The 12,069-nt window shown below is 53.2% G+C and overlaps 1 protein-coding gene across 1 annotated transcript; it reads right to left on the bottom strand.

The window, feature by feature from the left end:
* Positions 1-1,844: 1,844 nt before the first annotated feature.
* Positions 1,845-8,072, bottom strand: Slc46a1 (solute carrier family 46 member 1). The gene is made up of 5 exons (XM_051158057.1): positions 7,757-8,072; positions 6,561-7,413; positions 4,436-4,519; positions 2,600-2,756; positions 1,845-1,966 (listed from the first exon to the last, which is right to left on the bottom strand). Exons 1-5 carry the CDS (start codon positions 7,985-7,987, stop codon positions 1,909-1,911), a joined length of 1,383 nt encoding a protein of 460 aa, XP_051014014.1. The 5' UTR covers positions 7,988-8,072; the 3' UTR covers positions 1,845-1,908.
* Between the last annotated feature and the right edge of the window lie 3,997 nt (positions 8,073-12,069).

Below are 12,069 nucleotides of genomic sequence, written 5' to 3'. Positions count from 1 at the left end.
CTGCCATTGGCAACCCCACATCCTATTCTGAGGTGAGACAGGTAGAACGGGGCCCTTGATGACAAACAATGACAATACAGTTTATCAGTTCCCCCTGGGGAAGCATTCTGTCTGTCTGTCTTCAGTCCTACACCGTCCAAGTTTCTGGGTTTTCCTGTTTGGGACACATGTCACCACTCCCTCCACTGTCTGCCTCTTCTGTTGGTCCTGTCCCCTCCTGACTTCCTGGGGGAACCAGAGCACAGCTTTCTATCCCAGCCAGGGTAGCAAAAGTGTCAAGCTTCCTCCAGCTAGGCAACGACACACATCTCAAGACTACAGGGGCAGCTAGCACCTGGGCCTCAACCACTGCCAAACATGGCCGACCACACTGACCTCGAGACAGGCTCTTCAGTAGCCCTTCAGGCACTCCACACTTGGGCAGTCTGTGGCTTCAGGGTTTTCTGCCTAGCTGGGCTATAGTTGCTGCCCCAGGTTCAGGCTGAGCCAGGGCGATCCCTACCCTACACCACCCACCCTCTCTAGGGGACTATGAAGCGCTCAGGGACATTAGGAAGCTAAAGAGGGCGCTGTAATCCATTGATCCGTTCGCGGGGCATCTCATCCTGGGGTGTAGGAAGATGGAGGGGTCTCAGAGCTTCTGACGCATCGAGTTAGGTCCTTGCAATCAGACAATTTGGGGGCAGGGGGTGTGTGTCAGTTTTCTCTGAGTTTATTCGAGGTCACATGTCACCAGAGTGGGGCCTTTCCTCCTCACAGGTCAGCGGGAGACCTCTTCTTGCTTAGACGTTCCATCTCCGGAGGGGCAGCGAGACAGACCCTGCTGCAGCTCAGTGGGCCTTAGTTTTGCCCGGAATACATCTTTCACCTGCATGGTTTCCAGGCTGGGAACTGGCTTGCAGGATGGGTGGGAAGAGCCAGCGGCAGGGTCTCACTCTCAGACAGTTCCAGTTTGAAGAATCACAAACCTCTCGCTTAGGGTCGGCTTGGGGACAGCGGCTTCCCGTTAGGTAAGATCCTACCTTCCAGCTCTGGGCCCAAGTCTTCCCATCCTCCACTCCCTCAGGGAAGCAGGAAGGATGCTCTCAGCCCTGAGCTATGTGGGAGGGCCAAATGGCAGCAAGAAGAGAACCTGCTGGTACCAGTGCAGCCTGAAGCCAGCCAGGGAGTGACAGACACATCAACGGACCCTCAGCAAAGGGGCAGTCAGGGCTTGGGCCCTAGTGGCTGCAAGGGACCGATAAAGCCTCAGAAGCGCTTCATCCCTGAGCAGCTTAGAGAGAAACCACCTGGGGCTTGGAGTGACTGTGACATACCCAGTACCAACCCAGTAGGCAGCTGCCGCCGTCCGTCCGGCCTGTGGAGAGCGGGAAGACAGAAAGGCCCCGAAGCCCAGTGACTTTTCAGTCTGACTGACACAATTTACTGTGACACGAGGCATGGCTGAGGTCAAGGGTGGGCAGGCTGATTCCCAGTCACAGACAGCGCTTCTCCCTCTTTGGCAACTCCCAACCCCCTCCCCAGGCACCACAGTTATTATTAAGGAGTGACTGGAGGCTACAGGACACACCAGGGACGTAGCACCATGGGCTGGAAGATGTTGGTCTCATGCATCACTTGGTCCCCAAAGTGCCACCTCCCTCACTCTGGAAGGTTCTGAGTGATGAATGGCCTAAAGGATGAAGAAACCCTTGCCTCAGATGGCTCCCCGCAGCTTGCCCTGAGTGGACCCGCCCTGGTCAGAGTCTAGATCTAGCAGAGACTGGCTCAATGGGAGAACAGGTGGTGCTGATAAATGGCTTGACTGCGCTTTACAGAGTGAGTAGTGCCCTCAGAGGGCCGCTGGTGCACTGGGCTCTAGGTATATAGAGCAATGTGGGTCCACAGCTCCTCATGGCCTCCAGCAGATCAGGAGCAATGGGGAAAGTGCTGAAATTCAGGGCGTGGGTTAGCCTTCTCCAAAACCCTGTGAGAGACCAGAGAGATGGTTCAGAGATGGCATGGGGCCGGCTTGGGTGTCTCCCCCTCACCCCAACATCCATAGGCAGATGGCTCTGGAGAAGACCTCAAAAGACCTTTCAGTGGGTCAGCCTAGTCTGGGGCTCAGCTACAAGTAGCCAAGTCTGGGCTTTCTATGGACACAGTTGGCCCGCTGTAGTCCCATCTGCAGTATGGGGGACAGGGCAGGCTGAAGGGGCCTGATGGAGAGGACACAGGACACCCCCCCCAGCTCCCCACATGTCCCTCTATCTTGCTCTGCAGATGGCTCCTAAAAGATCAGGTGGCCATCTGCATGGGGTGGGGTCAGGCCTGGATTGAGATACCTAAAGGACAAGGGTACCAGGAGTGAACCCGCCTTTCTTAGGGGGAAAAAGGAAGCTTCTAAGAATGTAAGAGTCCATCATGAGGGGTGGAGAGGTGGCTCAGAGGTTAAGAGCACTGGTTGCTCTTCCAAAGGTCCCGAGTTCAATTCCAGCAACCACATGTTGGCTCACAACCATCTATAATGAGATATGGTGCCCTCTTCTGGTGTGTGGGCGTACTCTGTACACATAATAGAGTCCGTCATGAGCAGGCAAGGTCAGGGCCCCTCCATTACCCGATCAGAATGGCTGGGACGAAGAGGAGGCCGGCTCCCAGGAGGAAGGGGAATCCTTTCATCCAGTTCAGCGTGGCTGGGTAGAGCGAGTTGAAGATGCCAGAAGCCATCAGCATGGCCAAGCTATTCACACAGGCCACAGCAGAAAACAGAGCTCCTGGAGGGGGTGGGGGTCGGGGGGAAACCATGCTTCAGAGTTGGAAAGACCCAGGGTCAGATGAGGGCAGCTCTACCTCATAGCTGCTATATACTGACCCAGGGTGAGAAGCTGCTCAGCCTCCTGGGTCTCACCTCCCTCCCCCTGGGCCTCCTACTCTCAGGGTTGTAGTAAAGACTGAGTCAGCTATAGGAAGCACCTGGCAGAAGAGCCGTTAAATACACGGCTGTTAACTGCTAACATTATACTTTGCCCATGTGCACGTCTCTGTGCCACTTGCATGCTTGGTGCCCTTGGAAACTAAAAGAGGGCATCAGATCCTCTGAAAGTGGAGTTACGGATGGTTATGAGTCACCACATGGGCGCTGGGAGCCACACCCAGGTCCTCTGGAAGAGCAGCCCAGGCTACTAAAGGCTGAGCCATCTCTCTGCAGCCCAGTTTGTTTTGTTTTGACAGATGGCATCCCTATGTGGTTCCAATTGCCTTGAACTTGCACTTCTCCTGCCTCAGCCTTTTGAGTGCTAAGATTACAAGGATGTAACGCCATGATGACTTCTTTGGGAAGCTGAGGCAGGAGGATTCTAGGGTTCAAGGCCACTTGGCATGACCCTGTTTCAAAATAAATAAAAACAAAACAAAGTGTATTGAATGAATGAATGAATGAATGAATGAGGCATTTTAGCAGACACCTGAGCCTGTGCCAGAGCTCAGCTTTGTAACCCAGTTGCTATAAAATGAGCAATAACCCAATAGAAAGAGACTCAATTGGCAGACTATAAGGGCCCGCCAGTGTCCTGCGGAATAATGACCCCACCTCACAGATGAAGAAACAGGTTCTGAACCAGAGCCAGAGGCTGAACCCCAGTTATAAGACCAAGCGCTCTTAAAAACACAAGGATGGGGAGAGAGGGGTTGGGGATTTAGCTCAGTGGTAGAGCGTTTGCCTAGCAAGCACATGGCCCTGGGTTCGGTCCTCAGCTCTGGAAAAAAAAAAAAGACAAAAAGAGTGGGGGAGGCGGTAGTGAACTGGGGTGCTGTGGAGCTGGGTCAGTGGATGAAGCGCCTACCGTGCTACCACGAGAACCAGAGGTGCGGATGCCCCCCAACTCGCATAAAAGCTGGTAGGTGTGATGGGTACCTGTAATCCCAGTGCTTAGGAGATGCAGACGGGAGACCAGGGAGGCAACTGGTTAGCTAGACTACCCAAACCAATGACACCATGGTCCTCAAGGCCTTGATGTCACTCTCGGCACCCACATACGTGTGAACACATATGCACACTCATGTGTGTCCATTAGTTACTGAGAAACCTTGAAGGACTCAGTTTAATCTGCTAGACCCCGGTGTCTTCTCTTCCATCTGTCAGCTGGGGACAAGGAAACCTATGGCACAGGTTGTTTATTCCCCCTGGACCCTTATCCTCTGACCCGAGAGGAACAGGAAACTCTGGTATCATCACCCCCACTTTACAGATGGGAAAAATGAGGTCTGCAGAGGCAGCAAACTCTGCTGTGGTTACTCAGAAAGAACTTCTCCTGCCGGCTCTGAGCACGGGGCAGAAGCGCGTCTGTCTTGGTTACTTACTCTTCCGGGTGAGAGGCAGACCAGAACTGCCCATCTGCATGTTCAGGCCACAATGGGCTCGAGGGACTAGGCACAGGCTGACCCTGACACTCACCCTGCTCCGACTCGCCCACCAGCTTGGAGAGCTTGGCCCGCATGACAGGTGTGATTACCAATGACAAGAAAAGCAATCCATAGCCTGGAGAGAGAAAACACCAGTCAGGAAAGAGCGAGCACGAAGGAGTGTCCCAATATACATCCCCGGAGGGACAGAGGTTGGACCCAGGAGGAAAGGCCAGCAGCTTTCTCCAGGCTCACCTATATGTCCACTCCTTCTGAATGAGAGCTAAGCCCTACCAACTGTTTTGTCAGAATACTTCTAGTGGCCATGTGGCACTAGAAGGGAGATGGCAGGGCCCAGAAAATGAGCCTGGCTCTGAGTTCAGTCCTTGTTACCGCAAGCTTGCTGTGTGTGCATGACCTTGTCTAAGGGACACTTTTGAGCCATCTCCTCTCAGAGCACAGGATAGCTCTGTCTAAGGGACACCCTTGAGCCATCTCCTCTCAGAGCACAGGATTGCTCTACAGTGTGAGAGGTTGAATAACAGCCTGGAAGACAGGCCCCAAACCTGTGGACTGTCCTCCGTGGGAAAATGAGCGCTTACAGTTTTACCCAGGAAGGACCTGAGGGAATCTCTCCTTTTTAATAGGCTGATAAAGACGGGGCTAGGAGTGGAGGAGGGCTGCCACAGCAGAGGCAGAAGCCGATGGGACACGGCTTCTCTCCCAGTGCCCCTGCAGGGAGCACTGCCCTGGGACATTCTGACTTCAGTGACCTCTGATCTTTGACTTTTGGCCTCCAGCGCTGGGGAAACAGCCCTCTGTCGTTTAAGCTTCCCAGTGTATGGCAATCTGCTTCAGCCACCTTGGGGAGAACTGACACATGGGATGAGAAGGTGACAATCTGTGAGGGGCACATGTTGAGGGCATAGCGCGTGAGCTCCTTTGCCCCTGCCATCCGGCTACCTACAGGCACACAATGTTTGCAGTTCTGCTGCGGCGACTCTGTGCTGCAGCATCTCTCATCTTAGCACTTCCGGAGGCCATGGCCATGGGTGAACGGTACCCGGTCCCTTTAGCTCCAATGTGTCAGTTCAGTCGCTGCATTGACACAGCTACCACCATCAACAGCTGACCCTGCACACAATGCAGTCCCCTGCTCTAACAGGACACATATCTTTTTTAGGAAGTTAACTTCCTCGTTCTCTAGCCAGCTGCCCCTCTTCTCAGGAGAGGAGCTGAGTCAGGAGAGGAGCTGACTCAGCAGGAATCTTAAATATTTTGCCTTTTTTTTTTTTTTTTTTTTGGTTTTGTTTTGTTTGTTTGTTTTTTGTTTTTCAAGACAGGGTTTCTCTGTGTAGTCTTGGCTGTCCTCGAGTCACTTTGTAGACCAGGCTGGTCTCGAACTCACAGCAATCTACCTGCCTCTGCCTGCCGGAGTGCTGGGACTACAGGTGTGTGCTACAACACCCAGCTTGACATTTTGGCTTTTTAACAAACCCAAAAGAAGGCAGAGCAAGGTTGTTAACGCCCTGTGACCCCAGCACTCAGGAGGTAAAGGAAGTGGATCAGAAGTTCAAAGTCATTTTCAGCTACGCAGAAAATCAGGAGGCCGCCAGGTATGGTGGCGCACGCCTGTAGTCCCAGCCCTCCCGAGGCAGAGGTAGGCAGATCACTGTGAATTCGAGGACAGCCTGGTTTACAAAAGAGAGTCTAGGATGGCCAAGGCTACACAGAGAAGCCCTGTCTCAACCCCACCCTCCCAAAAAAGATCCTTGTGAGAAGGCCCTTCCTAAGAGCTATGCTTCTGCCTTTTGCTGTACTTTTTTTTAACACATTTATGGCTGATAATGTGCGTTAATTACTTTGGCCATGGAAGTGATTTATCAAAGATGCGATTTTTTTTTTTTTGGTTTTTCGAGACAGGGTTTCTCTGTGTAGCCTTGGCCATCCTGGACTCACTTTGTAGACCAGGCTGGCTTTGAACTCACAGCGATCCGCCTGCCTCTGCCTCCCGAGTGCTGGGATTAAAGGCGTGCGCAACCACGCCCGGCTGTTAAAGATGCGATTTTTTTTTCTGGGATTTCTCAGTCGTCTGTCCTCTGCACAGGCTGAGAGTGTAACTCTGGCTCCAAAGACAAAGGCTTGAGCCACATTTGAGGGCAATATTTTCACTTTACCTGTGAACATGAGAGGTGTGATGGTAGCAAACGCAAAGACCACCATTCCCAGGATGTTGAAGGCCAGGCCAATCTCAGCCACCCAGGCGTCGGGCAGGCAGTATTGCAGAAGTTTTAGACCCAGCAGGCTGGTGAGGTAGGGCAGGTGCTGGGCTGCAGAGCCGTAGCCAACCAGCTTGGAGTCCCAGCAGAGGGGCGTGCTAAGCTCATAGAGTGTCAGGATGTCTTGAGCTCCAAAGTGCACAGTGACCACCACGAATATGGCTAATGAGTACAGGGCTAGATGCTTCCTGGACTTCTCGGGGGCTGGGATCACATACAGCTGGACAATGGCTCGGTGATGGCGGAGAGTGAAAAGCCTGGCGGACTTTGGCTCCTTCACTGTCTCACCAAAACAGAATGCGGCATATAGAGTCATGAGGATCAGCAGGGCCAAAGCCAGCCAGAAGGGGTTAGCATAACCCTGGGCCCGGAGCCAGGGACCTCCGAGAAGGCTTGCCAGGGTCCCGGCCACACCAATACATGCTTCCAGTAGAGCCATGCGGAAGGTGCGACTGTGGTCAGAGCTAACATCCGCCACAGAGGCAAAGCTAGCAGCAAGGAGGCCATTGAAGTTTCCCAGGAGGGCACAAAGGACTCGGCCAAGCACGAAGAAGCCGACGTGCAGCCCTAGCTGCACTACAAAGATGGACACCACGGCTTCGAGAAGCAGACCGAGAGAGGCTAGCACCAGCAGTGGGCGGCGACCCACGCGGTCACTCCAGGCTCCCAGCAGGGTGGACCAGAAGAGTCCCACCAAGAAGCCTCCTATGTTCATGTAGAGGGTCCAGTGGGAAGTCAGGGTCTCCACTTCCTGTAAAGACACAATAGCCAGCCCCCCAGGCCCTCACTTTGGTTAGCTACCGTCATTATTCCGGGAGCTACAGCCTGGCTTTGGAGCCCTAAGCCCCTTGGAATGTTCGTTCAACTTGTTAAAAAAAAAAAAAAAACAGGTCTGGAGAAGCATTCCCTCCATCTTATGTTAACCATCCAGGCTTTCTCTGGGTCCACTACCCGCACCCCAAGGCAGCTAGTCAAGGCAGGCCCCCTTTGCTCTGGCCCCGCCCACCACGTAACCAGCGTCCCCTCTCGGGGACCCCATCTTTCACAGGCCCGACCCCACGCTCCGTGTTCACAGCTGTTCTGGTCCCCGCTACCTTCATGATGGGGTCCTCGCTTTGGTTCCCGCAGTTCCCCCGGTGGCGGGTGCCATTGTAGCCGAGCTCGGTGCTGAATCGGTGCCACAGGTACTGTGTGGTGAGCGGGCCCTGCAGGGCCAGGGCAAAGTTGCCCAGGAAGACGAGGGGCTCCACGGGGCCGCGGAACAGCACGGCCGCCGCGGCGGGCAGCCTACGGGACGAGCCCACGGGGCTTTCACGCCCCTCCATGCGCGAGCGCGGAGGGGCTGTCACCTCGGGACCAGCTGCGGGGAGGCGCGGGACAGTGCGCGCTGTCTGCGCCTGCGTGGGCCTCCTGCTCTCCCTGTTAAAGTCTGGAGGGGCGGGGCATGAGACACAGTCTCAAAAAACTTTGGTCTGCTCCTCTCTGGGCTGGGTGTAGCCCGGTTAGAATCCCTGCGAGGTGACCTTACTTCAAACAACATAAAGATACCGTCTTGCTCTTGGGCCTCGGAATACTCAAAAGAATAACCAGAATATCAATAATTAACATTTATTGAACACTTACTTTGTTCTGGGGCCAGAAATTCTGAGTGTATTATCTCGTGGTAACCTAATAGACTGGCTACTTTGATGATCTGAATCCAGAGATGTGGAAGTCAGGTCAGTGGGCACGCTGGGTTAGAACACAAGACTGGATATGCCAGCTGCGTGGCGTGACAGACACAGCCTGATTGCCCTCGCTGGAGTACTTGTGTTCTGCCACTGACCCCACTGACCTCTCCTTCATTAGGAAGAAAAGCTCTGTGGAGGCAGGGCCTGATGGCTCGCACTTGTAAGCACAGCACACCAGAGGCAGAGGTAGGTGGATATCTGTGAGTTCAAGGCCAGCTTGGTCTACATGGGGAGTTCTAGGCCAACCAAGACTATCTAGGGATAGTCTGTCTTTTTTATTTTGTTTGTTTGTTTTTCAAGACAGGGTTTCTCTATGTTAGCCTTGACTATCCTGGACTTGCTTTGTAGACCAGGCTGGCCTCGAACTCACAGTGATCCGCCTGCCTCTGCCTCCCAAGTGCTGGAATTAGAGGCGTGCGCCACCACCGCTGGGCTTTGTTTTTGTTTTTCAAAACAGAATTTCTCTGTGTAGCCCTGCCTGGCTGTCCTGAAACTCACTCTGTAGAGCAAGCTGGTATTGAACTCACAGAGATCCACTTGCCTCTGGCTTCCTGAGTGCTGGGATTACAGGTGTGTGCCACCATGCCCGGCTCCCGTTCCTACCCTTTATTTATTTTTTTGTTGGTTATTTGTTTGTTTGCTTGTTTTTTGAGACAGGGTTTTCTGTGTACCCCTAGCTATCCTAGACTCACTCACTTTGTAGACCAAACTGGTCTCAAACTCACAAAGATCTGCCTGCCTCTGCCTCCTGAGTGCTGGGACTAAAGGCATGCCCCACCATGCCTGGCCTATTTCTACCCTTTGATGCACCTGTCATGGTTAGATTCTACACTGATTATTCAGTTTCGTCTTTGCCTCTCTGCACCAATCTAGAAATTGCCAAGCCTGGGGGGCTTTGTCTGTTCCCTTCAATGTTGAGCTCTCAGACCTCCACTGCACTCCGTCAGGGCACCAGATGAATGGAGGAAGAAACAGTGGATGGAAGAAGGCTGTTAGTGTGAATTCCTTTTACACAAGCAATAAAACAGAAGCCCAGACAGACAGGAAGCTGGAGCTGCTTAGCAATGGTGGAGGTGTCTGCTTTCTGGCTCAGTTCCTACAGTGGGCACAGCCAAGAGCACAGCCTCACACCCAGGGGCCTCAACAGTCTGACAGTCACCTCTCTCTACTCTGCTCCTGTAAGAGACCTGCAGAATGAGATCCCAGCCCTGGAAGTGAGACCAGCTCTAGGAAAAGCCCCTAGGGCGGACACCCCAGGGGCAAGGGACACCCTATTAGTCATTAATGATAGCTAATAGTGATTAAGTCTGATAGCAGCCAGGCGTGGTGCTATCCCAGCACTCGGGAGGCAGAGGCAGGCAGATCATTGTGAGTACAAGGCTAGCCTGGTCTACAAAGTGAGTCTAGGACAGCCAAGGCTACACAGAGAAACCCTGTCTGGGGTGGGGGTGGAGCGTGGAGGGTGGGGGAGGAAGTCTGATAGCAACCTGGGTACACATTTAATCCCATCCCCCCCCAACCCGACCCAGGAGTCTGAGACAAAGGATCTCTATGAGTCTGAGGCCAGCTGGGTCTGAAAGCATGTATATACAATAACATTTTCAGTGTACAGAGCTCACTGTTCTTGTTTTGTTTTTGGACAGGGTTTCTCTGTGTAACCTTGGTGGTCCTGGACTCGCTTTGTAGACCAGGCTGGCCTCGAACTCACAGCGATCCTCCTGCCTCTGCCTCCCAAGTGCTGGGATTAAAGGCGTGCGCCACCACACCCGGCTCAGAGCTCACTGTTCTTTTCCAATATTTCTTCCAGACAGCTTGTCCTTTCTTTCTGTTTTGTTTTTAAGACGAGACATCTAGAGGCAGAGGCAGGTAGATCTCTGAGTCCGAGGCCAGCCTGGTCTACAGAGTGAGTTCCAGGACAGCCAAGGCTACACAGGGAAACCCTGTCCTGGAAAAACAAAAACAACAAACAAACAAAAAAGCCGGGTGTGGTGGTGCATGACGGAGGCAGAGGCAGGTGGATCGCTGTGAGTTCAAGGCCAGCCTGGTCTACAAAGTGAGTCCAGGACAGCCAAGGCTACACACAGAGAGACCCTGTCTTGGGGGGGAAAAACCCACAAAAAAAAGGGGTGGGAATAGGGGCTTTTTGTACATATGTGGGGGCCTGGGATCAGAATCAGCAAAGTCCCCAAGAACTAACAAGGCCCAGTATGTGACCCACAGGTCTGATCCATGCAGTGGAGAGTGGCTCCCTTTCTGCCTGGGTTTGCAGAGACATAGTGACCCTCATTTTCCTTGAGCCAGCAAGAGCCTAAGCTCAGAATAGGTGGGTGTGGAATAGGCACTGGGGCTACCCCTCTCATGGGCTTCTAGAGACGGGTAATTCTCCTTTAAACACCTAGCTTCTGTGCGCAGTCCCATCCCACCACTCCTGTCTGTCTCTGCCCACACACAGCTTTCACTAGTGGGATCGGCATGGGAAGAAAGTGAGCCCCGGCTAAAGCCTTGTAAACACTGCCTAGATAGGAGAGGCCAAGGTCTCTTGGCTGAAAGTGAGTCAAGGTGTGTCTCCGTCCTCGTGTCCACTAACTAGAGGCCTCTTTTCATTCCTTGATGACGTCACTTTTCTGGGGGGGGCGGGTAATGCGAGCAAATGTCTACCTCCCCCAATGATAGACCAAAGAAATGACTCTACTCAGGTCTGGCTTGGTAAACCAGTGAGTTTACTGGAAAATGGGAGAGAGTCGTATCACCAAAAACTTGCACCCTAGCCGGGCTGGGTGGCACACGCCTTTAATCCCAGCACTTGGGAGGCAGAGGCAGGTGGATCGCTGTGAGTTCAAGGCCAGCCTGGTCTACAAAGCGAGTCCAGCACAGCCTAGGCTACACAGAGAAACCCTGTCTCAAAAAAAAAAAAATGTACTCTAGCATGGATGACACGCTCCCTATGGCTGCATAGCTAGAGGTCCCTTTCAAATAGCCTTCAACCCTCTGTGTTCTCTGCACCCCAAGAGGAACAGAATTACAACAGCTTGGGGAGGGCCCAGAGTCGGGGAGCAACTGGCATCCCAGCCATGGCCTAGTCATTCTCCCCATTCCCTCCTCCTATGAGGGATGGTCAACATCCTTGAACACAGCTCTGCTGGGGCGCTGCTCAGCCCATCAGTGGTTTCCACTTCACTAGTGAAAGCCAACTCACCCTGCACACCATAGCTGCCTGGGCCCTCCTCCACCCTGTCCCCCTAGTCCACCCACTCCACACTGTGGCGTCCCTGTCCCCTTCCAGCTGCCCATCAGCCTTATTCCTCAATCTCCACACTTGCCATTTCTTCTATCTGGAATGCTGTTCTTCCAGATGCCCAAGCCATTGGCTGCCCCACCTCTGCTAAAAATGTCACCTGACCCTATGATTTATGACAGCCACTCCCTCCCACTTCTCCTGTCACTCCCTCACCATGCGTTGTTATGACTTTGTTGTTTCTGTTTGTTGTTGTCTGTCTCCCTTTCCTAGAGGTCAGGCATCTTGGGTCCCAGTACGGTACCCTCAGCTACCAGAACGGTACCTCACATATGGTAGATGCTCTAAAGACAGATGAATTATAATCAGGTTTTTTCTGTTGTCAAGAAGAAAAGGTCAGGCGGTGGTGGTGCACGCCTTTAATCCCAGTACTTGGGAGGCA

The sequence above is a fragment of the Acomys russatus genome, chromosome 16, assembly GCF_903995435.1.
Source record: "Acomys russatus chromosome 16, mAcoRus1.1, whole genome shotgun sequence".
NCBI lineage: Eukaryota > Metazoa > Chordata > Mammalia > Rodentia > Muridae > Acomys > Acomys russatus.
Note: the sequence above shows the minus strand (reverse complement) of the source record. Positions and strands in the feature narration are given on the sequence as shown.

Coding starts and splice junctions, on each gene's coding strand:
- Slc46a1 (XM_051158057.1), bottom strand. CDS start 7,987: ATGGAGGGGCGTGAAAGCCCCGTGGGCTCGTCCCGTAGGCTGCCCGCC. Junction 2,757..4,435: donor GGTGGGCGAGTCGGAGCAGG/GTGAGTGTCAGG, acceptor CACCCCCTCCAG/GAGCTCTGTTTTCTGCTGTG. Junction 1,967..2,599: donor GTCCCAGCCATTCTGATCGG/GTAATGGAGGGG, acceptor GGTCTCTCACAG/GGTTTTGGAGAAGGCTAACC.